This window comes from Haematobia irritans, chromosome 5, assembly GCF_050003625.1.
Source record: "Haematobia irritans isolate KBUSLIRL chromosome 5, ASM5000362v1, whole genome shotgun sequence".
Taxonomy (NCBI): Eukaryota; Metazoa; Arthropoda; class Insecta; order Diptera; family Muscidae; genus Haematobia; species Haematobia irritans.
The window spans coordinates 166,710,293-166,736,516 of record NC_134401.1 but is presented as its reverse complement, the minus strand read 5'-3'; the positions used below and the strand labels follow the sequence as shown (position 1 = coordinate 166,736,516).

At 32.0% G+C, this 26,224-nt stretch overlaps 1 protein-coding gene across 1 annotated transcript; it reads right to left on the bottom strand.

The window, feature by feature from the left end:
- Positions 1–468: 468 nt before the first annotated feature.
- Cib2 (Calcium and integrin binding family member 2) lies at positions 469–26,224 on the bottom strand. Its single transcript, XM_075310473.1, has 4 exons — positions 25,847–26,224; positions 17,623–17,657; positions 16,637–16,902; positions 469–845 (listed from the first exon to the last, which is right to left on the bottom strand). The coding sequence occupies exons 1-4, from the start codon at positions 25,895–25,897 to the stop codon at positions 628–630; spliced, it is 570 nt and encodes a 189-aa protein (XP_075166588.1). The 5' UTR covers positions 25,898–26,224; the 3' UTR covers positions 469–627.

Genomic DNA, 26,224 nt, shown 5'->3' with positions numbered 1-26,224 from the left:
ATACCGAGGTCAATATTAGAAAGGGTAAATAAAAAGTAAAACAAATAGAATTTTACTTAACTTACATATTATCCAAAATAAATAAATTAAATTTACAATAAATTAAAGCAAATTGTATTAAACTAAATAAATTAAGTTAAATCAAATTGAATTAAAATGAATACAATAAAAAGTATTTAAACTTAAATATATTTAAATTAAAATATTAAATAAATTAAACATTAATCAGACATGGTTTAATTTGGACTCTTAACTTCTTCATATACCCACATCAGTTTCATTCACATTCCAAAACTCCTCCAACTTCATCATCATCATATACAACATAAAATCAGACGAATAACCATTACATGGTACAAAATTCCAATTATAAATAACTTTTAGTCTATTCCAGAGAAATTGAAGAATTTTGTAGAAAAAAAAACTATGATAAATGCAACATTTTCCATACAACCCAACTAGTACAACTTATTGGTTATCGATAAGGATTTTATTTGATTTTATTTGTGCAATTTTTTTTTATTTTTTTTATTTTCCTAAAGTATTCCCATTGTTTGTGGTTTTCCCATAAACTCCTCTGGCTTCTTAATACTGTAGATGCTGTAGCCACAAAATGGAAGATTGCATTTAAATTCTTATGTGAAAAGTTGATAGAAAATCGGGTGCCCGTAAGATGACATGTTCGAATTCGAGAAATGACAACTTGCCATCACCATCGACATCAGCCTCTTCCAAGACTTTATCGGCTATTTGTTGATGCTCCTCTGGGCTTAATTCATTTTTGGTCATTGTGGTTAAACTGCACAAAAGGTCAGCACGTCCTATGAAGCCATCCTGATCGAAATCTGAAATGAAAAGTCCAAGACAACAAAAAGAGAAAAATAAGAACAGAATTGTAAAACGAAAGGAAAGCAAAAATTCTAAAGTGAAGTAAAACAAGGGTGTATAATAGGTCATAAAGTATGGCAAATTCGATGGGATTGCGATTTTGACAAAATTTTCTATATAAATAAAATTTTCACAAAATTTTCTATATAAATAAAATTTTGATAAAATTTTCTATAGAAATAAAATTTTGACAAAATTTTCTATAGAACTAAACTATAACAAAATTTTCTATAGAAATAAAATTTTGATAAAATTTTCTATAGATATAAAATTTTGAGAAAATTATCCATAGAAATGAAATTTTGATAAAATTTTCAATAGAAATAAAATTATCACAAAGTTTTCTATGGAAATAAAATTATGAAAATAAATTTTCCATAGAAATAAAATGTTGACAAATTTTTCTATAGAAATCAAATTTTGACGAAATTTTCTATATCAATAACATTTTAACAAAATTTTGGATAGAAATAAAATTTTTACTAAATTTGCTATAGACATAAAATTTTGACAAAATTTTTCTCTAGAAATAAAATTTTGACAAAATTTTCTATAGATATAAAATTTTGAGAAAATTATCCATAGAAATGAAATTTTGACAAAATTTTCTATAGATATAAAATTTTGATAAAATTTTCCATAGAAATGAAATTTTGATAAAATTTTCAATAGAAATAAAATTATGAAAATAAAATTTCCATAGAAATAAAATTTTGACAAATCTTTCTATAGAAATAAAATTTTGAGAAAATTTTTTATAGAAATAAAATTTTGATAAAATTTTCTATAGACATAACATTTTGAGAAAAATTTTTATAGAACTAAATTTTGACAAAATTTTCTATAGAACTAAACTATAACAAAATTTTCTACAGAAATAAAATTTTGACAAAATGTTCTATAGAAATAAAATGTTGACAAAATTTTCTATAGACATAAAATTTTGACAAAATTTTTCTCTAGAAATAACATTTTGACAAAATTGTCTATGTATATAAAATTTTGAGAAAATTATCCATAGAAATGAAATTTTGACAAAATTTTCTATTGATATAAAATTTTGAGAAAATTTTCCATAGAAATGACATTTTGATAAAATTTTCAATAGAAATAAAATTATAAAAATAAAATTTCCATAGAAATAAAATTTTGACAAAATTTTCTATGGAAATAAAATTTTGATAAAATTTTGTATAGAGGTAAAATTTTGACAAAATTTTCTATAGAAATAAAATTTTGACAAATTTTTCTATATAAATAAAATTTTGACAAATTTTTCTATAGAAATAAAATTTTGAGAAAATTTTTTATAGAACTAAATTTTGACAAAATTTTCTATAGACATAACATTTTGCGAAAATTTTTTATAGAACTAAATTTTGACAAAATTTTCTATAGAAATAAAATTTTGTTAAAATTTTCTATAGACATAAAATTTTGACAAAATTTTCTCTAGAAATAAAATGTTCACAAAATTTTCGATAGATATAAAATTTTGAGAAAATTTTCCATAGAAATGAAATTTTGATAAAAATTTCAATAGAAATAAAATTTTCACACATTTTTCTATAGAAATAAAAATATGAAAATAAATTTTCCATAGAAATAAAATTTTGACAAATTTTTCTATAGAAATCAAATTTTGACAAAATTTTCTATATCAGTAAAATTTTCACAAAATTTTTTATATAAATAAAATTTTGACAAAAGTTTCTATAGAAATAAAATCTTTACAAAAGTTTCTATAGAAATAAAATTTTCACAAAAATTTCTATAGAAATAAAATTTTCACAAAATTTTCTATAGAAATATAATTTTCACAAAATTTTCTATAGAAATAAAATGTTGACAAAATTTTCTATGGAAATAAAATTTTGACATAATTTTCTATAGAAATCAAATTTGGACAAAATTTTCTATAGAAACCAAATTTTGACAAAAATTTTTATATAAATAAAATTTTGACAAAATTTTTTATATAAATAAAATTTTGACAAAATTTTCTATAGAAATAAAATCTTTACAAAATTTTCTATAGAAATAAAATTTTCACAAAATTTTCTATAGAAATAAAATGTTGACAAAATTTTCTATAGATATAAAATTTTGAGAAAATTTTCCATAGAAATGAAATTTTGATAAAATTTTCAATAGAAATGAAATTTTGATAAAATTTTCAATAGAAATAAAATTTTGACTAAATTTTCTACAGAAATAAAATCTTTACAAAAGTTTCTATAGAAATAAAATTTTGACAAATTTTTCTATAGAAATCAAATTTTGAGAAAATTTTCTATAACAATAAAATTTTGACTAAATTTTCTATAGAAATAAAATGTTGACAAAATTTTCTATAGATATAAAATTTTGAGAAAATTTTCCATAGAAATGAAATTTTTATAAAATTTTCAATAGAAATAAAACTTTGATAAAATTTTCTATAGACATAAAATTTTGACAAAATTGTCTCTAGAAATAAAATGTTGACAAAATTTTCTATAGATATAATGTTCACAAATTTTTATACAATTCAAATTTTGAAAAAATTTTCTATATCAATAAAATTTTGACAACATTTTCTATAGAAATAAAATGTTGATTAAATTTTCTATAGAAATAAAATCTTTACAAAAGTTTCTATAGAAATAAAATTTTGACAAAATTTTCTATAGAAATAAAATTTGGACAAATTTTTTTATGAAATAAAATGTGGACAAAATTTTCTATAGAAATAAAATTTTGACAAAATTTTCCATAGAAATAAAATTTTCACAAAATTTTCCATAGAATTAAAATTTGCCCAAAAATTTTTATAGAAATAAAATTTGGACAAAAATTTTTGTAGAATTAAAATTTTGCAAAATATTAGTTTTGTTGTTTGGTAGGTTTTAAAGAAATAAAATTTTGACAAAAATTGCTATAGAAATAAAATGTTGACAAAAAAATTTAAAAATATAGTTTTAACAAAATTTTCCATATAATTAAAATTTTGAAAAAAAATTCTATAGAAATAAAATTTTGACAAAATGTTCTCTAGAAATAAAATTTTGAAAAAACTGTCTATAGAAATAAAATTTTTACAAAATTTTCTTAGAAATAAAATTTTGACAATATTTTCTATAGAAATCAAATTTTGAGAAAAATTTCTATAGAAATAAATTTTTCATAAAATTTTCCATAGAATTAAAATTTTGACAAAATTTTCTATTGAAATAAAATTTTGACAAAATTTTCCATAGAAATAAATTTTTATAAAATGTTCAATAGAAATGACATTTTGATAAAATTTACTATAGAAATTAAATTTTGGCAAAATTTTCCATTGAATTAAATTTTTGAGAAGAAAAAAAATTTTAGCAAAATTTTCTATAGAAGTAAAATTTTGACTAAATTTTCTATAGAAATAAAATTTTGATAAAATTTTCTATAGAAATAAAATTATGAAAAAAAAATCCATAGAAATAGGTTAGGTTAGGTGGCAGCCCGATGTATCAGGCTCACTTAGTCTATTCAGTCCATTGTGATACCACATTGGTGAACTTCTCTCTTATCACTGAGTGTTGCCCGATTCTATGTTAAGCTCAATGACAAGGGACCTCCTTTTTATAGCCGAGTCCGAACGGCGTTCCACATTGCAGTGAAACCACTTAGAGAAGCTTTGTAACCCTCAGAAATGTCACCAGCATTACTGAGGTGGGATAATCCACCGCTGAAAAACTTTTTGGTGTTCGGTCGAAGCAGGAATCGAACCCACGACCTTGTGTATGCAAGGCAGGCATGCTAACCATTGCACCACGGTGGCTCCATAGAAATAACATTTTGACAAAATTTTCTATAGAAATCAAATTTTTATAAATTTGTCTATAGAAATAAATTTTTGATAGAATTTTCCATAGAATTAAAATTTTTACATAATTTTCTATAGAATTAAAATTTTTTCAACATTTTCTATAGAAATAAAATTTTATAAAATATATAATAAAAATAATAAAATTTTGGTACATTATTTTTGGGTCGAGTGACAACCGTGGTTGCAATACAATATTTTTAATGGCTACACGCAAAAAAAAACGTTTGAAAAACGTGTACCGAAAACGTTTTGCTTTTGTTCAAGTTTTTTGAATAGCTTCGAAAATTTTAAACTTTTATTACCAAAACAAATTCGTTTGTTACAAAATTTTTATATTTTTTATTTTTTATATTTTTTATATTTTTAAACCAACAACACAGTCCATTTCGTTTGTATCTAGCACTGTTCTTTTCTGACTGTAAGTCTTTAATAAGACAGATATTGCAGTTTCATAAAAATTTAATATAGTCGTATGTAATGTGTAACACCTTTTCGGAATCTTCCGAACATATATGGAATATATGTAAAAATTCAGGGATCGAACCCAGGACCCTTGGTATGCAATGCGGATGTAGCAACCACTGCTCCACGGTGCCTAACTAGATGTATGTTTCTGTTAAATAAAGTTCGTTTAATCGGCTCGTGGGCACCGCAAGCTATGCTATATAAATATAATTTATAGGGATAATTGTCTATTGATAATAATAAAAACTACATAGCTCAGTGGGTAGTGTGTTGGCTTACAAATTGCATAGTCCGCGGTTCGATTCTCCGTCCAGGCGAAAGGTAAAATTTAAAAAAAAATTATAAAATCGAATAATTTCTTCTACATTGGTGCTAAGAATTTCTTTTAAAGGTGCTAAGAACTAAAAAACCTCGTGCAAGTGAGAAAGATGAGAGAGAAAATGCAATTAGACTGAAACGAGTGTTATTTTTGAGTTATTCTTTATGAAATTGTGTTTACATCCTGGAAAAGTATATACTTGTCATCCAAATAAACTTCCTTACAGCGAAAAACAAATGAGAAAAGAACTTTGTTTGTCTTAAATTTCGTTTGGGAGGAAAGAATTTTTTTTGTATACCTTGCGCCACTCTATGGATACCCTGTTCCATAAGTTAGTGCATATGTTTGTAACACCCAGAAGGGGACGAGATAGACACATGTTGTCTTTGGCAAAAATGCTCAGGGTGGGTCCCTGAGTCGATATAACCATGTCCGTCTGTCCGTCCGTCCGTCTGTCTGTGAACACATTTTTGTGATCAAAGTCTAGGTCGCAATTTAAATCCAATCGCCTTCAAATTTGGCTCATGTTCCTAATTTGGGTCAGAATAGAACCCTATTGCTTTTGGAAGAAATCGGTTCAGATTTAGATATAGCTCCCATATATATCTTTCGCCCGATATGCACTTATGTGGATCCAGAAGCCAAAGTTTAGGCCAAATTTGGTTGAAATTTTGCACGAGGAGTACAATTGGTAGTGTAGTCAAGTGTGCTAAATTTTATTGAAATCGGTTCACATTTAGATATAGCTCCCATATATATCTTTCGCCCGATATTGACTAATATGGTCCTAGAAGCCAGAGTTTTGGCCCAATTTGGTTGAAATTTTGCACTAGAAGTACAACTAGTAATGTAGTCAAGTGTGCCAAATTTGATTGAAATCGGTTCAGATTTAGATATAGCTCCCATATATAGCTTTCGCCCGATTTACACTCATATGACCACAGAGGCCAATTTTTTTACTGCGATTTAGTTGAAATTTTGTACAGGGAGTATAATAAGCATTGTTGCTATGCGTGCCAAATTTGGTTGAAATCGGTTCAGATTTAGGTATAGCTCCCATATAAATGTTTTTCGGATTTCGACAAAAATGGTAAAAATAGGAACATTTCCCTTTTAAAATCGCCTCTGTTTAGTGAAAAAGTTGTAAAAATTACTCTAATTTTCCTCTACTTCTAATACATATATATCGAGCGATAAATCATAAATAAAAGTTTGTGAAGTTTCCTTAAAATTGTTTCATATTTAAATCTTTCCCATATTTTTTATTATCATTGTGCTCCACCCTAGTGCATTAGCCGACTTAAATTTTGAGTCTATAGATTTTGTAGAATTCTATCAAATTCTGTCCAGATCGAGTGATATTTAACATAAATGTATGTATTTTGGATAAACCTTTATATATAGCCCCCAACACATTTGACGGATGTGATATGGTATCGGAAATTTAGATCTACAAAGTGGTGCAGGGTATAATATAGTCGGCCCCGCCCGACTTTAGACTTTCCTTACTTGTTTTTTGTGTAAGTTCAAACTTTTTAGCCAGATCGACTCTTCTTTTTGAGTTTACACCCAAGGAAAGATTATAACCACCTCAAACACTTTTCAAGAACACAATGCCACCTCCTGAACCCACGAAACTTTGTATGCAAGGCGGGCATAAAACACGGTGGATCCCGCTTACTACAATTTCTAAATTATAAATTATAGGAAAGCAAATGTTTTTCTTCATTATGGACCCAAGGAGTGAGATTTTTATATGAAAAAAATCCATTTAATTACACTGAAGTCAATACAATCTAATATCCTTGGATGCTTAAAGAAATCCTTGGTTCTGCAAGGATAAAATATCTGACATAAGCATTGTCTTGACCATTGGTTTTTGCAGTGCAATACAATTAAATACCAAGCAGTATGTGTCTCTACCACTTCCATTGATGAATGAATGAATGTGGGGTGGGTTCAAAATAGTGATGGTGTTGGTAATTTGTGGTCAAAATTTTCCTCGAACGATTGGCCCATTCAGTCTTATATCACACTCAGAGTGTAAATCTCATTTTGATGAAATATGAAAGTAAAAACCATAAAGACCTATTGTAATTTACAAAGTAATATTCATCCAGATATTTCTACAAATAACACATGCACATGTCCTTCCCAAAGGATCTTCATTCATTCATCTGACCTCTGTGCTTATATCTCTCTGTAACTCTGACATTGATTGGCTATTGTGGGTGTGTTTGTGTGTATGTGTGTGCCCACTTGTATGTGTCGATATCAATTTTAAGCTTCATTTGATCCTTTCCTTATTGTAATTGCTTCGTGTGTGTGTGTGTGGCTGTGTCATTTTGAATGGCAAGATTGAATCCTGTAACTGACTTTACACCCACATTCCAACTTTGTTCAGGTTAAACGTTTCCTTAAAATTTATATTAAAAAGATTCCATACAAATTATTTTTCCATGTATGTTAGTGTGAAAGTGTGTGTGTGTTCGATCGTATGTAAAGTAGTATGGAATTATTGCTGGAGTATAATGGAATGTACTTGACCCTTGTGTAATTTACCTTTGAGCAAAAAGCAAATGTGGAGATTGCAAAATATGAAAAGACTAAGGTATTCGCAAAGAGTGAGCTCGTGTTTCATAATCTCATGAAAGGTGTTTGAATTTAATTTCGGAATTTTCAGTATACGTCGATGGAATATTGTCATACCAAAATATTATGAAGATAATGGAAGCAACAGTTTTGGAACTTCGAAATCGTTACGATCAATGAACAAACGAAATTTGGTAATATTTGATCCAAAAAGTACTGTTATCTTGAGTTATCTTTGCTATAATTAAAAGACACAAAATTTTGGCGCGACTCGGCGGCTTTAGTCTCTAATATGGATTGCTAAAATGTTGAATTGGCAACTTAGATTGTCCGATAGCTCTTAAAAAATTGGGGCAATTGTCTTTTGTTCGTAAGTTTTATACCCTCCACCATCGAAATATTGGTTTCGGACCCTATAAAGTAAATGTCTTTTTTTGAAATCATGATTCGGTATGAAATATGCTATCGACTTGAAACTTGGCACAAGTAGTTGTTATTGACGTAGGTGGGATGGTATTGCAAACTCATACGACAACTTTTAGGTATCGTCCCCACATAAACCCATCCACAGATTTGATTTCCGGAGCCTCGTTTAAGTATAGGCCCCCTGGCAACCATGTAAGAAGTGGTCCATATCGGTCTATAATTATAGCTCACATACCGACCCCACAGCCCCTTAGGTTAGGTTAGATGGCAGCCCGATGCATCAGGCTCACTTAGACTATTCAGTCCATTGATGGTATCACAACGTAGGACCAATATTTCTTGTTGCTTTAGATTTCTTTTTATTTATATTTTAATTTATCGAAGCAAACGGGTAAACCACAAGTAGGGACCTGCGCCTGGCATACGCATGAAGGCCCCAGCAATTTCCCATCCTTTTTAATTGACAGTGCACTCGCAATAACGTAAACTAAATAAAACCAACATAGCCATATTCCGGAGTTAAATTAAATTATAAATTTAATTTAAAAAAAAATTATTCGTGCTTCAAGTTTGTTCATGTCACGGAGAAGTTAGTGTAAGAACAAGCGTGTTCACGTTATGCGGTGTTCACGTTACCCTGACAGAACTGTACCCATCGTTGCCCTAGGAAAATTTTGGTTTACAAATTTTGGTCTACAAGAACAAAAATAATTCCCTACTGTCCTCTACATTCCCAAAAAAATATTTTTCGTTAAATTTAAACAAAATGTACAAAACCAAAATGGTTCTATGTGCTTCATTATCTTAAAACATTTGCCACAGTTGCTACAATTCTACCAAAAATAGTACATTTTTTCTGTTTGGTATATTGGGAGAAACCTTGATGTTTTTGTAGTACAAATCTCTATAGAAATAAAATTTTTGAAAAAGTTTATATAAAAATAAAATGTTGGAAAAAGTTTCTATAAAAAATTGTGCAATTTTTCTGTAGAAATAAAATTTTGAGAAAAAATTTTATAGCAATAAAAATTTGAGAAAATTTTCTATAGAAATAAAATTTTGACCAAATTTTCGATACAAATAAAATTTTAAGAAAATATTCTATAAAAATAAAATTTTGACAAAATTTCTATAGGAATAAAATTTTGACCAAATTTTCTATAGAAAAAAAATTTTGACCAAATTTTCTATAGAAATAAAATTTTAAGAAAATATTCTATAGAAATAAAATTTTGACAACATTTTTTTATAGAAATAAAATTTTGACAAAATTTTCTATAGAAATAAAATTTTGATTAAATTTTCAATAAAAATAAAATTTTGACAAAATTTTCTATAAGAATAAATTTTTGAAAAAATTTTCTCCATAGAAATAAAATTTTAGAAAAAGTGTATATAAAAATAAAATGTTGGAAAAAGTTTATATAAAAAATTTTGAAATTTTTTCTGTAGAAATAAAATTTTGAGAAAAAAATTTATAGAAATAAAAATTTGAGAAAATTTTCGATAGAAATAAAATTTTGAAAAAAATCTATAGAAATAAAATTTTGACAACATTTTCTATAGAAATACAATTTTGACAAAATTTTTTATAGAAATAAAATTTTGACAAAATTTTCTATAGAAATAACATTTTGACAAAATTTTCTATAGAAATAAAATTTTGGCAAAATTTTCTATAGGAATAAAATTTTGGCAAAATTTTCTATAGGAATAAAATTTTGACAAAATTTTCTATAGAAATTAAATTTTGACAAAATTTTCTATAGAAATTAAATTTTGAAAAAATTTTCTATAGAAATAAAATTTTGATAAAATTTTCTATAGAAATAAAATTTTGACAAAAGTTTCTATAGAAATAAAATTTGGACAAAATTTTCTATAGAAATAAAATTTTAAGAAAATATTCCATAGAAATAAAATTTTGACAAAATTTCCTATAGAAATTAAATTTTGACAAAATTGTCTATAGGTATAAAATTTTGGCAATATTTTCTATAGAAATAAAATTTTGACAAAATTTTCTATAGAAATAAAATTTTGACAAAATTTTCTACAGAAATAAAATTTTGACAAAATTTTCTATAGAAATAAAATTTTACAAAACAAAAATTTGAGACAATTTTCTATAAAAATAAAATTTTGACCAAATTTTCTATAGGAATAAATTTTTGACAAAATTGTCTTTAGAAATAAAATGTTGACAAAATTTTCTATAGAAATACAATTTTACAAAATTTTCTATAGAAACAAAGATTTGACAAAATTTTCTATAGAAATAAAATTTTTTGACAAAATTTTCTATAGAAATAAAATTTTGACAAAATTTTCGACAGAAATAAAATTTTGACAAAATTTTCTATAGAAATAAAATTTTGATAAAATTTTTTAAAGAAATAAACTTTTGGCAAAGTAAGTAAAGTAGAAAGTCGGGCGGGGCCCTAAACCACCATTACAGAATTAGTAATCATAAGCATTTGTGGGGTAACATATAGGTCTGGGAAATAAACCGCAGTTGCATATTTAAGAAAATTAAGGGGTACATGTCTATGGGTGCTTTGTGTCAATCTGACTATAGCTCATAGTCAGTGTTGCCAGGGAAAATGTTCGGTTTACCCTACAAGGACAAAAAAAGTTCCCTACTTTCCTATACATTCCCAAACAATTTTCACTACTATATTTTTCGTTAAATTTAAAAAGTTATACAAAACAAAAATGGTTCTAAGTACTTTATTATCTTAAAACATGAATATGCAACGTATATAACTTAGAGTATAAATTTGTATTACGACCACGGTTGCCACAGTTGGTAGAATTCTACCCAAATTATAATTTTTTTTGTTAAATCTTTATGAAAATAAAATTTTGGAAAAAGTTTCTATAAACAATTTTTTGTGAGAAATTTTTCTATAGAAATAAAATTTTGACAATAAATTCTATAAAAATAAAATTTTGAGAAAAATTCCGTAGAAATAAAATTTTGATAAAATTTTTTATAGAAATAATATTGTGAAAAAAATTTCTATAGAAATACAATTTTAACAAAATTTTCTATAGAAATAAAATGTTGACAAAATTTTCTACAGGAATAAAGTTTTGACAAAAATATCTATAGAAATAGTTGTTTGGTAGATTTGTGGTAATCTTCAAATTGTGTTAGATTTTTTTGACACGAGTGGTAACTGTTACAAATTGTTTTGAGTGAAAATGTCCTTACATTGTGGCCCTACGTCCTATAAGACGCTAAATATTAGAAAAAAAACTACATATAGGGAATTTCCCCTACTTCTAGCAACACTGGCTGTGTTGATATTGCACCTACAGAGTTAGTATGCCACTAGTATTAGTGTGGGTAATAAATACAAATTTGTAAAAATCGAGCAATATTCTTATGTAAGAGCTACAAGTACGTATAAGTACGATCGGCTAGTACATCAAAATTTGAAATTTGAGTAATATTGGTTAATAAATAAGAGTACTATGGCCAAATTTGGGAAAATCGAGCGATGCATATCTATGGAAGCTATATCTAAATCTGAACCAATTTGCATAATATTTTGCTAGTTTGATTAATACCACAAAAGGTTACCTTGTGCAAGATTTGAGTAAGATCAGTTAAGAAATGAGGCCTGTATGGTCAAACAAGGTTATTATGGGCGAATTTTTCAAAATCGGGTGATACATATATGGGAGCTATATCTACATCTGAACCGATTTCGATGAAATTTTGCACATATAGTTAGTACTATAGATGACTGGATCTAGCCAACTTTTAGTAAGATCGGTTAATAAATAAGGGTTCTATGAACAAATTTGGGAAAATCGGGCTATACATATATATGGGAGCTATATCTAAATCTGAACCGATTTCGATGATTTTTTGCACATATAGTTAGTGCTATAGTAGACTGCATTTAGCCAAATTTGAGTAAGATCTGTTGATGAATAAGGGTTTTATGGCCAAATTTAGAAAAATCGGGCGATACATATATATGACAGCTATATCTAAATCTGAACCGATTTGGATGAAATTTTGCAGACTTGAAAGGCGATGGAAAAGATTAGCTTTTGCCAAATTTGGTGACGATCCGTGTGAAAAAAAGCGCAACGTGACCCCATTTGTCGAAATCAGGCGATACATATATATGGGAGCTATATCTAAATTTGATCCGATTTCTTCCAAATTCAATAGCGTTCGTCCTTGTGCCCAAAAAACTCCCTCTACCAAATTTCATCAAAATCGGTTAATAATTGCGACCGGAATCCTGTGAACAACAAATACATGGACAGACGGACGGATCGACTCAGGAGGTGATTCTGAGTCGATCGGTATATATTTTATGGGGTCTAAAATCAATATTTCTGGTAGGCACATTTTAGAAATAAAATTTTGACAAAATTTTCTATAGAAATAAAATTTTGACCAAATTTTCTATAGAAATAGAATTTTGACAAAATTTTCTATTGAAATAAAATGTTGACAAAATTTTCTATAAAAATAAAAATTTGAGACAATTTTCTATAAAAATAAAATTTTGACCAAATTTTCCATAGAAATAAAATTTTGACCATTTTTTTTCTGAAGAAATATTTGGTTGGAAGATTTCTGGTAAGATATTCTTCAAATGTTGGTAGATTTTTTTTGGCACGAGTGGTAACCGTGGTTACCATGCATTGTTGAAGAGCAAGCCTTGCCGGCTTCTAATTTCCTCCTCTAGAGGAAATTAGTAAAAATTATTAAAAATTGCGTTGAGTGGAAAAGTCCCTACATTGTGCCCCTACGTCCTCACAAGACTCTAAATATTAGATTAGGGATTTTCCCCTACTTCTGGCACCACTGACTGTACCTACATGAGAGAGTATTAAGAAAACAAGAGAACGAAACTGTCAAGCGAAACTGCGACAGTAGGTGGCAGTCATGAGGAAATTTATCTAATGTTATGCAGTTTTTGTCGGCGCTTCTCTCAAATATCATACCGTTTGCGTCGGCGTCACCCATTTCAGTCTCTGCCGACCTTATGAAACGTAAGAAAAATAGGATTTAGAGCCTACTTTGTAGTGACAAATGTTCTTTTATATAAATCTTTTCATTCTATTAAATTTTTTGGTAGACAGTTTGCAACTTTGATATAACCGACCGCAACGTCGTTTATACCAGGCATTGCAGGCATTGGGCGACCTTTATACGGTTGACATTTGTTGTTATTGTAGAAGAGAAATTTTCGTCCTCCTGTTTTCTTAATACTCTACCAGCATTTGTTTTTTACGATATTAGTTTGGGTTGTCAATTAGGTCATCTTCAGTATGTGTTGCCAACCAAGTGTGTGCATCTAGTAAAGACAAACACCGATCATCTATTTATTACATTGTTGCCATATTGAAGAATGCTATTGAATGTATATTATCGCTAGATGGCGCTAGTGAACTTTTCAGCTTCACTAAAACCCCGATAATTTTTTTTTGTCACGAAATTAATTGATCAAATAAATAAATTTTTAATTGAAATGTCTTCAATCACAAAAGTGATCGTATAAATTAAAAAAATTAATTGATATTATTAATTTTTGTGATTGATTTTTGTTTCAATTAAAAAATTTGTTGAATCAATTAAATTTTTAATTGATTAGTTTTTATACCCTCCACCATAGGATGGGGGTATATTAACTTTGTCATTCCGTTTGTAACACATCGAAATATTGCTCTAAGACCCCATAAAGTATATATATTCTGGATCGTGGTGAAATTCTGAGTCGATCTGAGCATGTCCGTCCGTCCGTCTGTTGAAATCACGCTAACTTCCGAACGAAACAAGCTATCGACTTGAAACTTGGCACAAGTAGTTGTTATTGATGTAGGTCGGACGGTATTGCAAATGGGCCATATCGGTCCACTTTTACGTATAGCCCCCATATAAACGGAACCCCAAATTTGGCTTGCAATTGCTCTAAGAGAAGCAAATTTCTTCCGATACGGCTGAAATTTGGTACATGGTGTTATTATATGGTATCTAAGAACCACGCAAAAATTGGTCCATATCGGTCCACTTTTACTATTAGCCCCCATATAAACGGACCCCCAAATTTGGCTTGCGATTGCTCTGAAAGAAGCAAATTTCATCCGATCAGGCTGAAATTTGGTACATGGTGTCAGTCTATGGTCTCTAAGAACCGTGCAAAAATTGGTCCACATCGGTCCATAATTATATATAGCCCCCATATAAACCGATCCCCAAATTTGGCTTGCGGAGCCTCAAAGAGAAGCAAATTACATCCGATACGGCTGAAATTTGGTACATGGTGTCAGTATATGGTCTCTAAAAAAAAACCATGCAAAAATTGGTCCATATCGGTCCACTTTTACGTATAGCCCCCATATAAACGGACCCCCAAATTTGGCTTGCGATTGCTCTAAGAGAAGCAAATTTCATCCGATCCGGCTGAAATTTGGTACATGGTGTTAGTATATGGTCTCTAACAACCATGCAAAAATTGGTCCATATCAGTCCACTTTTACGTATAGCCCCCATATAAACGGACCCCCAAATTTGGCTTGCGATTGCTCAAAGAGAAGCAAATTTCATCCGATCCGGCTGAAATTTGGTACATGGTGTTAGTATATGGTCTCTAAAAACCATGCAAAAATTGGTCCATATCGGTCCACTTTTACGTATAGCCCCCATATAAACGGACCCCCAAATTTGGCTTGCAATTGCTCTAAGAGAAGCAAATTTCATCCGCTCCGGCTGAAATTTGATACATGGTGTCAGTATATTGTCTCTAACAACCATGCAAAAATTGGTCCACATCGGTCCATAATTATATATAGCCCCCATATAAACCGATCCCCAGATTTGGCTTGCGGAGCCTCAAAGAGAAGCAAATTTCATCCGATACGGCTGAAATTTGGTACATGGTATTAGTATATGGTCTCTAATAACCATGCAAAAATGGGTCATATCGGTCCATAATTATATATAGCCCCCATATAAACCGATTCCCAGATTTGGTTTGCGGATCCTCTAAGAGAAGCAAATTTCATCCGATCCGGCTGAAATTTGGTACATGGTATTAGTATATAGTCTCTAAGAACCATTAAAAAATTGGTCCATATCAGTCCATAATAATATATAGTCCCTATATAAACCGATCCCCAGATTTGAACTCCGGAGCCACCAACGTGGTGTTAATATATGGCCGCTAATAACCATGCCAAAATTGGTCCATATCGGTCTATAGTTATATATAGCCGATCCGCAATCACACAAAAATTGATCCATATCGGTTCATATTCATGCTTGCCACTCGAGCAAAAATAATCTAGCAAAATTTTATTTCTATAGAAAATTTTGCAAAATTTTATTTCTATAGAAAATTTTGTCGAAATTTTATTCCTATAGAAATTTTTGTCAAATTTTATTTCTATAGAAAATTTTGGCAAAATTTTATTTCTGTAGAAAATGTTTTCAAAATTTTAATTCTATAGAGAATGTTGTCAAAATTTTAAATCTTTTGAAAATTTTGTAAAAATTTTATTTCTATAGAAAATTTTGTCCAAATTTTACTTCTATAGAAAATGTTGTCCAAATTATATTTCTATAGAAAATTTTGTCAAACGTAATTATATACGTATTTAATCAGCCATTTTAAGTTTAATATATACCACGTATGGACTACGTGGTATATATTACGGTATTAGGAAGTTTTAAGATACCTTGTCATCGGCAAAAGTTACCGCAACCCAAGTAATTCGATTGTGGATGACAGTCTTCAGTAGAAGTTTCTACGCAATCCATGGTGGAGGGTACATAAGCTTCGGCCTGGCCGAACTTACTGCCGTATATACTTGTTAAAATTCAATTAAAATTTTAACTGGAAAAATTTACGTGATTTTTTTTCTGTGCTGCCCCATCCACTGTATTCCTCTGATTTGGGACTTGTTTTCGTTTCAAAATTTAATTATTATCACGCTATGTCGTCATAGAAGGATTCTCTACACTGGTAGAAAAAAATAATGATATCATATTTTTCCTTTTTGTAATATTTTCATTCAATTGTATCCTTCAAAGTAATTATTTTTAAATTTTTTCCAAATCTTACCGTATATTTTAAAGGCATAGAATACCTTTATGTCCCTTGGCGCTTGTTCGCTGAAAACCGAGAATGCATCCAAAAAATCCTCAAATGATAGATTACCCTGACCGTCACGGGAGAATGCCTCACAAATGCGACGACGGAATGGATTCTCCTTTAGTTCTGGCATCTTTTCAATACATTCGCGTGGAACCTTGACACTTGAAGCTTGTCCCTCGGTCATTTGGCGTGGCACCAAATCCGGACGTAATTCACGGAATCTTTTGTGAACACTGAGCATACACAATGGCGATGGGGGCGATGACAACAATCACATGAAATGAAAAATCCAGACAATACAAAGAGACATTAACAAAACTCGGCAAATTCAAGAAACAGCACAACTACAACCTCCAACTACAACTAAATACATGAAAAAGGACCTCAAACAAGCTGTTGTATGTATGATAAAGTCCTTTTGAATGAATTGGCAAATATTAAAAAAAGGACTAAAACGGTGATGCTGAAGGATAGAGGATAAATGAATGCCGATGGCGTGTCTTAGTTTATTTTGTTGTTTGTAATGCATTTTTGGCCAGGATACCATTATCATGATCATATCTCACCCTCTTATTTGGCTAATAGTTTGGAGAGCAAACAAAGGATATTGTTTTGCCTCGAAATTATTTAATACTCGTTGGAATCTGCCAAACACACCGACCCATTCAAGCACACAAAACAGCACAAGGATATTGGGGGGGTTTATGGGCCCCAAAACGTTTTGCGTGTCATTACCAAAACTGCCATAAATTGCCCACGAAAAAGAAGAAACCACGGCATCATACATAAGGTTCCCCAATTGAATCGTGGTCTCCTTCCATATTAATGGCACATTATCCTTTCAGGCACACTTACGTATATGCATAGACACAGACAAAGACACAAGCTTATTATCCCAAATGAAGAATGCCGTAAACAATGAAGAATGCCCCTCCGTCCCCCCTAATACTTACCGTAAGATCTCCTTGCGTGTGAAAAATGTACAATCCTTTGTGGCCAAGCAGCACCATTATCAGGTGAAGAGCATTCATTCACATTGAGGAGGTTGAGTTACATCCAAAGTTGATGATAAACAGCAGCACGGGAGTACCAAACATAAGCACAGAAGGATATCGCATTAGGTTCCACGTTGTTAGTTCGTGGTCATTTCAATAAAAAGAGAAATTCATGATGGTGAGAATGGAAAAGAAGAATGTATTGAGAGGATTACATTGAAATTTATTAACTTCGACTAAAAGCTGAGGTGAGATCTTATTTTACAAAAAAATATTCTAAAATTCCTTTCATCCTATTAGTTGAGACCTTAAGGAGTCATGATAAACATGATATATGATTGGGAGATGTTAGTAACTGTAGGTAATGGAAGTTATAGTAGTAAATTTATTTAGAGGAATAATTGAATATAGACACAGAAAAACGACAAACACCAAAAAGTTTTTCAGCGGTGGATTATCCCACCTCAGTAATGCTGGTGACATTTCTGAGTATTTTAAAGCTTCTATAAGAGGTTTCACTGCAATGTGGAACGCCGTTCGGACTCAGTTATAGCAAGTATATACGGCCGTAAGTTCGGCCAGGCCGAATCTTATGTACCCTCCACCATGGATTGCGTAGAAACTTCTACGAAAGACTGTCATCCACAAATTTCAACTCACATGGTTGTTAAATATCATATACTACCACCACGTACCAAATTTCAACCAGATCGGATGAATTTTGCTTCTCCAAAAGGCACCGGAGGTCAAATCTGGGGATCGGTTTATATGGGAGCTATATATTATTATGGACTGATAGGAACCAATTCCTGCATGGTTGTTGGATACCCTATACTAACATCACGTACCAAATTTCAACCGAATGGGAAGAATTTTGCTCTTCCAAGGTGCTCCGGAGGTCAAATCTGGGGATCGGTTTATATGGGGCCTATATATAATTATGGACCGATATCGACAAATTTTTGCATGGGTGTTTGAGGCCATATATTAACATCACGTACCAAATTTAAACTGCATCAGATAAATTTTGGTCTTCCAAGAGGCTCCGAAGGTCAAATCTGGTGATCGGTTCATATGGGGGCTATATATAATTATGGACCAATATGCACCAATTTTTGCATGGTTGTTAGAGATCGGATGAAATTTGCTTCTCTTAGAGGCTCCGCAAGCCAAATCGGGGGATCGGTTTATATGGGGGCTATATATAATTATGGACCGATATGGACCAATTTTTGCATGGTTGTTAGAGACCATATACTAACACCATATACCAAATTTCAGCCGGATCGGATGAAAATTGTTTCTCTTAGAGGCTCTGCAAGCCAAATCGGGGGATCTGTTTATATGGGGGCTATATATAATTATGGACCGATGTGGACCAATTTTTGCATGGTCGTTAGAGACCATTTACTAACACCATGTACCAAATTTCAGCCGGATCGGATGAAATTTGCTTCTCTTAGTGGCTCCGCAAGCCAAATCGGGGGATCGGTTTATATGGGGGCTATATATAAGTATGGACCGATATGGACCAATTTTTGCGTGGTTGTTAGAGACCATATATTAACACCATGTACCAAATTTCAGCCGGATCGGATGAAATTTGCTTCTCTTAGAGGCCTCGCAAGCCAAATTTAGGGGTCCGTTTATATGGGGGCTATACGTAAAAGTGGACCGATATTTGCAATACCATCCGACCTACATCAATAACAACTACTTGTGCCAAGTTTCAAGTCGATAGCTTGTTTCGTTCGGAAGTTTGCGTGATTTCAACAGACGGACGGACATGCTCAGATCGACTCAGAATTTCACCACGACCCAGAATATATATACTTTATGGGGTCTTAGAGCAATATTTCGATGTGTTACAAACGGAATGACAAAGTTAATATACCCCCCATCCTATGATGGAGGGTATAAAAAGGAAGTCCATTGCCATTGAGCTTAACAAAGAATCGACAGCGCTCGGTGATAAAAGATACTGAATAGTCTTAGTGAGCATGAAAGTTCGGAGTACCACTATACCCAACCTAACCTTACATATCGGCCCTCTTTTAAGGTGTAGACACCATATAAACCGACCTCCAAATTTGACTTTCTGATCCCCTTGGAAGAGCTAATTTCATCTGATTCGATGGAAATTTCATACTCGTTTGTACGGGCCTCTAAAAACCGCGCAAACCTTGGTTCGTATCGTTCCATACCCATATATATAGACCTTATATAAACCGATTGGACCTCCGTAAGAAGAAGAGGAAGAAATTTCACTCGGTCCGATTGAAATATGGCACGTGATGTTAGTATATGCCATGGAAAATTGATCTTTATCTGTCTATAATTATATAGGCTCCATATAAACCCATTCCCAGATTGGACCTGCGTAGCCTCTTGGAGAAGGAAATTTCATTCGATCCGGTTGAAATTTAACCATGAAATTGAAGTTTTACTATGCGGAAATATGGATAGCAGAGCATCGGTTTCTTCGTCCTTCACCATCGTCGTCATCACTAATTTCTTCATGTGTTTGTTTCCGTTTCAGAGATGTGTTCAAACAATAAAAGCGAAAGCGAAAAGAATTTAAAGAAACGTGTGAGAAAGGTCCTCTGGGTCCTTGTACTGAAATTACAAGAAATCGTTAGTAAATGATTTCTTGTAATTTCAGTACAAAGACCCAGATGACCTTTCTCACATGTTCCCGAACTAAACACATTCTCAATAGAAACTAAAATATTAGTCGGATCGCTCTGAAAATTGTTTTAAACGATTTTTGATAAAATTTTCTTGGAAAACATAGTTCCCTTAGACCATCAAGGTGTACTTTCAGTTTGAAAATGAACAAGTTCCCCAGGGACCTTCTCACCCATCGGAGGGTTAATAGTAAATATCCTCGAACATTGTGACAAGCGAATAAATCCTCAGCCTCACTGTTTACTAGATCAATGGCAGAATGTCAGAGTTTATGGTAAACCATTCCGACTATAAATAACCCCAATGTTCTAATGATCACATTCGACAACCTTGCCAAGACGTTTTCCAACAACACTGATAGTGATAGAAACAATGTCCCCAAGTCGCTTGCTGGCAGCACTGGGCTGCGGACAAAGAAACCATGTTGACTACCATTTTTGGCAGGTCAGTGGTAAACTATGCAGCACCAGTGTGAACACCTCAGGCAAGTGATATGTCGTGGAATAACATACAGATCTGCCTGAAAGCTTCCCACGAATGTAGGTAGCGAGTTCAAGGTTCATTTTCTTAATTCACGATGTGAAAATAGTTGCCGTCAATTTGGAAGCAGAAAGTTTCAGATTCCAGCAGACAAAGAAATGCAGCATCTCAAGCTCCTTGATGTTCTTACCTGATGTAACTCTAGTCGTCCGCATATGTTATCAATTGGACATCTGATCTATTATCTGGGCGTGCTCGACGAACTGTCCCCAGAAAGCGCTACACGTGCGTCATGCTTCGGAGTTTGGTCCCCAAACGAAATGGCAATGTTGTCTTTCGAGATCAGTCGTGGTCAATAGCTTGCATCTCTATGTCACAGAATCATGAACAACGTATGTTATTCCCCCAATGGCATTCAAAACTCTGTCCTGTCTCTGTACATAGTAGTTGGATGATCTAGCGAAGCCAATCCTACTCGACAGTTTAGTCTCCTGGAGACAGGCAATTAAAGTACCCTTCTTGTCCATGAAATCTTTGATTTTAGTAAAATTCCAGGATCTTGAGTCCACTCAACTGGTGGAACAGGCTGTCACACCCTGTCCGCTTGGCTGTGCTGAGAATGAAGGGCTAACTATTGTCGCTGTATGATGGCTATTGTCGGTGATTGCTGAGATTGTTGGATTCTTCGGCAGCAGGTTCCAACAAAATTAGGGGCATATTTGTCCGAATTCCTGAAGCATCTCAAATGTGTCGAGTTTGTATAGATGGAGCACCGGATTGGTTTGGCTGCGCTGAAAAATACTATTAGTTGCAGACGGACTCGGACTGGTGTGGCGATGTGGGATTTGCTTTCTAATATGAGAAGACATCGCCACATGGAGGGTGGGCGCACATAGGTGAGACACTTGAATAGAGGGGTGTATACTCCTACTATCTTGAGTCCCAAGCAACACAAGTGTACCCAGTTGTGACATTCTCTGCACATCACAGAGTAACCTCCACGCATGACTTACCGCGAACAGACTGGACATACGAACTTCACTGGTCCTGGATTGCTTTCAATGTCGCTGGCACAAAGCAGGAGGATTCTGAGCAGACTAGCAGGTAGACTCTGCCTAGAAAGGAAGAAGGGCATGGGACAGGAATAGGGATTGGTATTGGAAATTGGTTTGGGTAAATAGTCATACATACTTCAACTCCCATGGGGATACTGTAACTGAGGCGGTGAGAAGCCACAAGGTTAATCTTATTCTGGGAGTACGACTACCACTCATAGCCCATAGCACCGGAGGAAAAAGACCAATTTAGTTTTGTCCCAACTATATAATAGCAAGCAAGTGCAGCCGCGATTGATAGCAGCGTAGCTAACTTGACTACCTATCTGTAGAGTTTCTCGATTGGCGCAATACGAAATGGATGATAACAATATGCCCTGTTACAACGACAACGATGTTATCCTATGCATTTCCTTTTATATTAAAAGTCAAAATAAAATTTCGTTTGTCTAAAATTTTATTCCTCAGAAAAGAAAATACGTCATTGAATTTATGGTTGTGGAAAATCCTTTCTCTTTCGTGACTTATTTAGGTTTAGTGTAGTCGAACTACGTTTTTAGGCTCACTTAGACTATTCGGTCCATTTTGGTGGTGAACTTCAATCAATGAGTGCTGCCCGATTCTAACCTTATTTCAATGACATGGGACCAGCGTTGCCAATTTAGCTTTTTTCCCGCTAGATTTGGCTTTTTTTGAAGACGTTTAGCGGGAAAAAAATGCATTTAGCTTTTTTTCTGGCTTTTTTCATGGCCCTTTTAGCTATTTTTGGTTTTTTTATTTTCGACATGTTCCTATTGAAATATGGATAAAACTTCGTTTTTATCTAAGCCTTGCTGCCAGAATAAGGTTTTCCACATATTTCAATTCCTTATATAAACTGTCAGTAAATTATTAGGAATATTAGCATTTGACTCGTTTATCCTTTTTATGTTATTATAATATTCTAAAGTTATTATGATATTACTAAATTAAAATAGTAGATGTGAATTGCTTTATACATTGAAAAAATATTGTGGTGAGGCCAAAGATTTCATTTCCTAAAAATACAAACGCGAGTTTTGGTTATAATAGCATTTGTGAATTTCTCTTATAAAGGGTGATTTGTTAAGAGCTTGATAACTTTTAAAAAAAAAAAACGCATAAAATTTGCAAAATCTCATCGGTTCTTTATTTGAAACGTTAGATTGGTCCATGACATTTACTTTTTGAAGATAATTTCATTTAAATGTTGACCGCGGCTGCGTCTTAGGTGGTCCATTCGGAAAGTCCAATTTTGGGCAACTTTTTCGAACATTTCGGCCGGAATAGCCCGAATTTCTTCGGAAATGTTGTCTTCCAAAGCTGGAATAGTTGCTGGCTTATTTCTGTAGACTTTAGACTTGACGTAGCCCCACAAAAAATAGTCTAAAGGCGTCAAATCGCATGATCTTGGTGGCCAACTTACCGGTCCATTTCTTGAGATGAATTGTTCTCCGAAGTTTTCCCTCAAAATGGCCATAGAATCGCGAGCTGTGTGGCATGTAGCGCCATCTTGTTGAAACCACATGTCAACCAAGTTCAGTTCTTCCATTTTTGGCAACAAAAAGTTTGTTAGCATCGAACGATAGCGATCGCCATTCACCGTAACGTTGCGTCCAACAGCATCTTTGAAAAAATACGGTCCAATGATTCCACCAGCGTACAAACCACACCAAACAGTGCATTTTTCGGGATGCATGGGCAGTTCTTGAACGGCTTCTGGTTGCTCTTCACTCCAAATGCGGCAATTTTGCTTATTTACGTAGCCATTCAACCAGAAATGAGCCTCATCGCTGAACAAAATTTGTCGATAAAAAAGCGGATTTTCTGCCAACTTTTCTAGGGCCCATTCACTGAAAATTCGACGTTGTGGCTCGTTAGTAAGTCTATTCATGATGAAATGTCAAAGCATACTGAGCATCTTTCTCTTTGACACCATGTCTGAAATCCCACGTGATCTGTCAAATACTAATGCATGAAAATCCTAACCTCAAAAGAATCACCCTTTATAAACTGTTTTCCTTGTCCAATAGCCGAAAAATTATTTTTGTCCTTATAGTTAAAATGGGTATCTTTTCATGAAAGAACGCTAGGGTCAATTCTAAAAAATTCTTAAAATTAATGAAATAGTCTTTAAATTTGTGGAGTTTTTGTATCTTGACCATAAACCAAAATAGCTTTCAAAAATAGAAGAGGTTTTTCAACATTTTATTTTAAAAACGTATACATAGAATAATTTCTACTTAAAGTCGAGCCTGAATTTGGAAATCTAAGTTGTCGTTAGCACGTTTTTAAAGCACTGTGATAGCTCATGAAGAAAAATCTGAAAAAACGAATAAATTCAAAGTTGACTCGGAATCAATACCAAAATTATTAGTGTACAAAATCTTTGGAACCGAACATAGAAATAATTAAGGAAATAAAGTTTTGAATGTGGTATTATTTTTTTAACATCAAAAAAATGCAATGAAAAAATTCGTAGTGATAGGATCAAAACAAATCTGCTATATATTAATGGAATGGATTTACATTTACGAAAATTGGACTACAATAGGATTGTATGGGAAATTTTCGAATAAAAGTTATTCAATATAAACTTGCAAGACAGTTAGAATGGGTTTTATTCTCTTGGGTAAAATTAGGAGAATTGTACACGTTCACGAATTTATCATTAATTCAGTTAAAACGAAATATATTGATATTTTCTAATGCAGTTCTATGTGACATTATGCAATATATCGCACATTGGACTTGTTGATGATTAACCAGCTAACAATTGCAAGTTTACTGGGAAAAATGTTTTTACTAGGAAATATAAACGAAGGACTTCCAGTAAAAATTTGTGATAGTAAACAAAATGTATCGAGTACGCAACCAGAGCTAATATGACTTAAATTTTCTTACAGTCTCACAGAAATTGAATTAAAATGAATACAATTAAAATAATATGCATTTTAAGTGAAATAAATAAAGCCTTTAAGTTTGTTAAATTTCAATCAAAAATGTGACTTCAAAAAATTTTAGCTTTTTTTCTAGCTATTTTTTAAAATTTTTTAGCTTTTTTTGGCTAGTTTTTTGGACAAATCTAGCGGTTTTTTGTGAAACAATTCTGGCAACGCTGCATGGGACCTCATTTTTATAGCGTTTCGCTTTGCTGTGACATTCGGTTGAAACTGGAAGGCGATCATTGTATCATGGTAGCTCCCTGTATTTTGTGATTTTTTTGATTATTTAAGGATTGCTAATTTGAAATCATCTGTTTCGAAAAAAAGTTATAATACCTCCGTAGGAGGGTCAAACCAACACTTTTGCAACCTGACATTTCAGATTCTCTTACGCTATTCAGCTCCTTGTGATCCCACAGTGGTGAACTGGTTTTCTCTTATCACTGAGTGCTGCCCTATTATATTTTTAGATCAATGATCAGGGACCTCCTTTTTACAGCCGATTCCGGTGAATCTACTAAGAGAAGCTTTGAAACACTCAGAAATGTTACCAGTATTACTGAGAGGGGATAATCCACTGCTGAAAAACTGTTTGGGGGTTTAAACCATTGCACCACTGTGACTCATTTTCATTAAAATTTGAGTGATAGGGATTTTTTTCCTTAGTCCATTTGTTATTTGAAACTTCAAATTAAATTAAATCACAATTTTTCTATTAAATTATTTTATAATTTTTTTCTCCACGTGATATATTAAATTTTCCATGAAAATAACTTTTTTGTTACTGAAATATGGCTTTTTGTTGTTTTTAGGAAATGTCTGTTTGTTATTATGACTCAATCAGATTTAGAGTTTTTGTCACTATTTTAGCGAACATTTAGCTTTAGGACTTTTCGACACAAATCACACACACTCACACGCTCGTATCACAATTTGGGATTAATTTATCTATTCTCTGAGGATGAAAGAGCTAATATCGCAGCTTTCATACTTTACCTGATAATCATCCAATTGCTGTTCGGTGAATGTAACAATTTTATTTCCCATGTCCTTTGTTTTTGTCTATCGTTTGTTTGGAAATTGTTGTCGTTGTTATCGAACGGTTTTGTATTTCCTATCGGAAGTTTGTCCTTTGGAAAACTATTTGCAAATTGATTTTAACTAAATATAATGCATATTTGTAAAATAACAACACACACACACAGGCTCACACACACTCCGACAATAAATGCATGTGAATTTGCAGGGACCAACAAAAAAAGTTTGCTAACTTTTTTGTCCTCGTATCGAATACAAGATTTTTTTTTAACGACCGCTTTGAGAGTTCGATTTGTTTGTTTGAGTGTGGACTCACGACGCACAAAAAGGCCAGTG

Bases quoted from the DNA above. Each gene is read 5' to 3' on its own strand.
- Cib2 (XM_075310473.1), bottom strand. From the start codon at position 25,897: ATGGGAAATAAAATTGTTACATTCACCGAACAGCAATTGGATGATTAT. The intron at 16,903-17,622 runs GTAAGTATTAGG...GTGTATGCTCAG, and splicing joins ACACGCAAGGAGATCTTACG to TGTTCACAAAAGATTCCGTG. The intron at 846-16,636 runs GTAAGATTTGGA...TTTTCATTTCAG, and splicing joins CTATGCCTTTAAAATATACG to ATTTCGATCAGGATGGCTTC.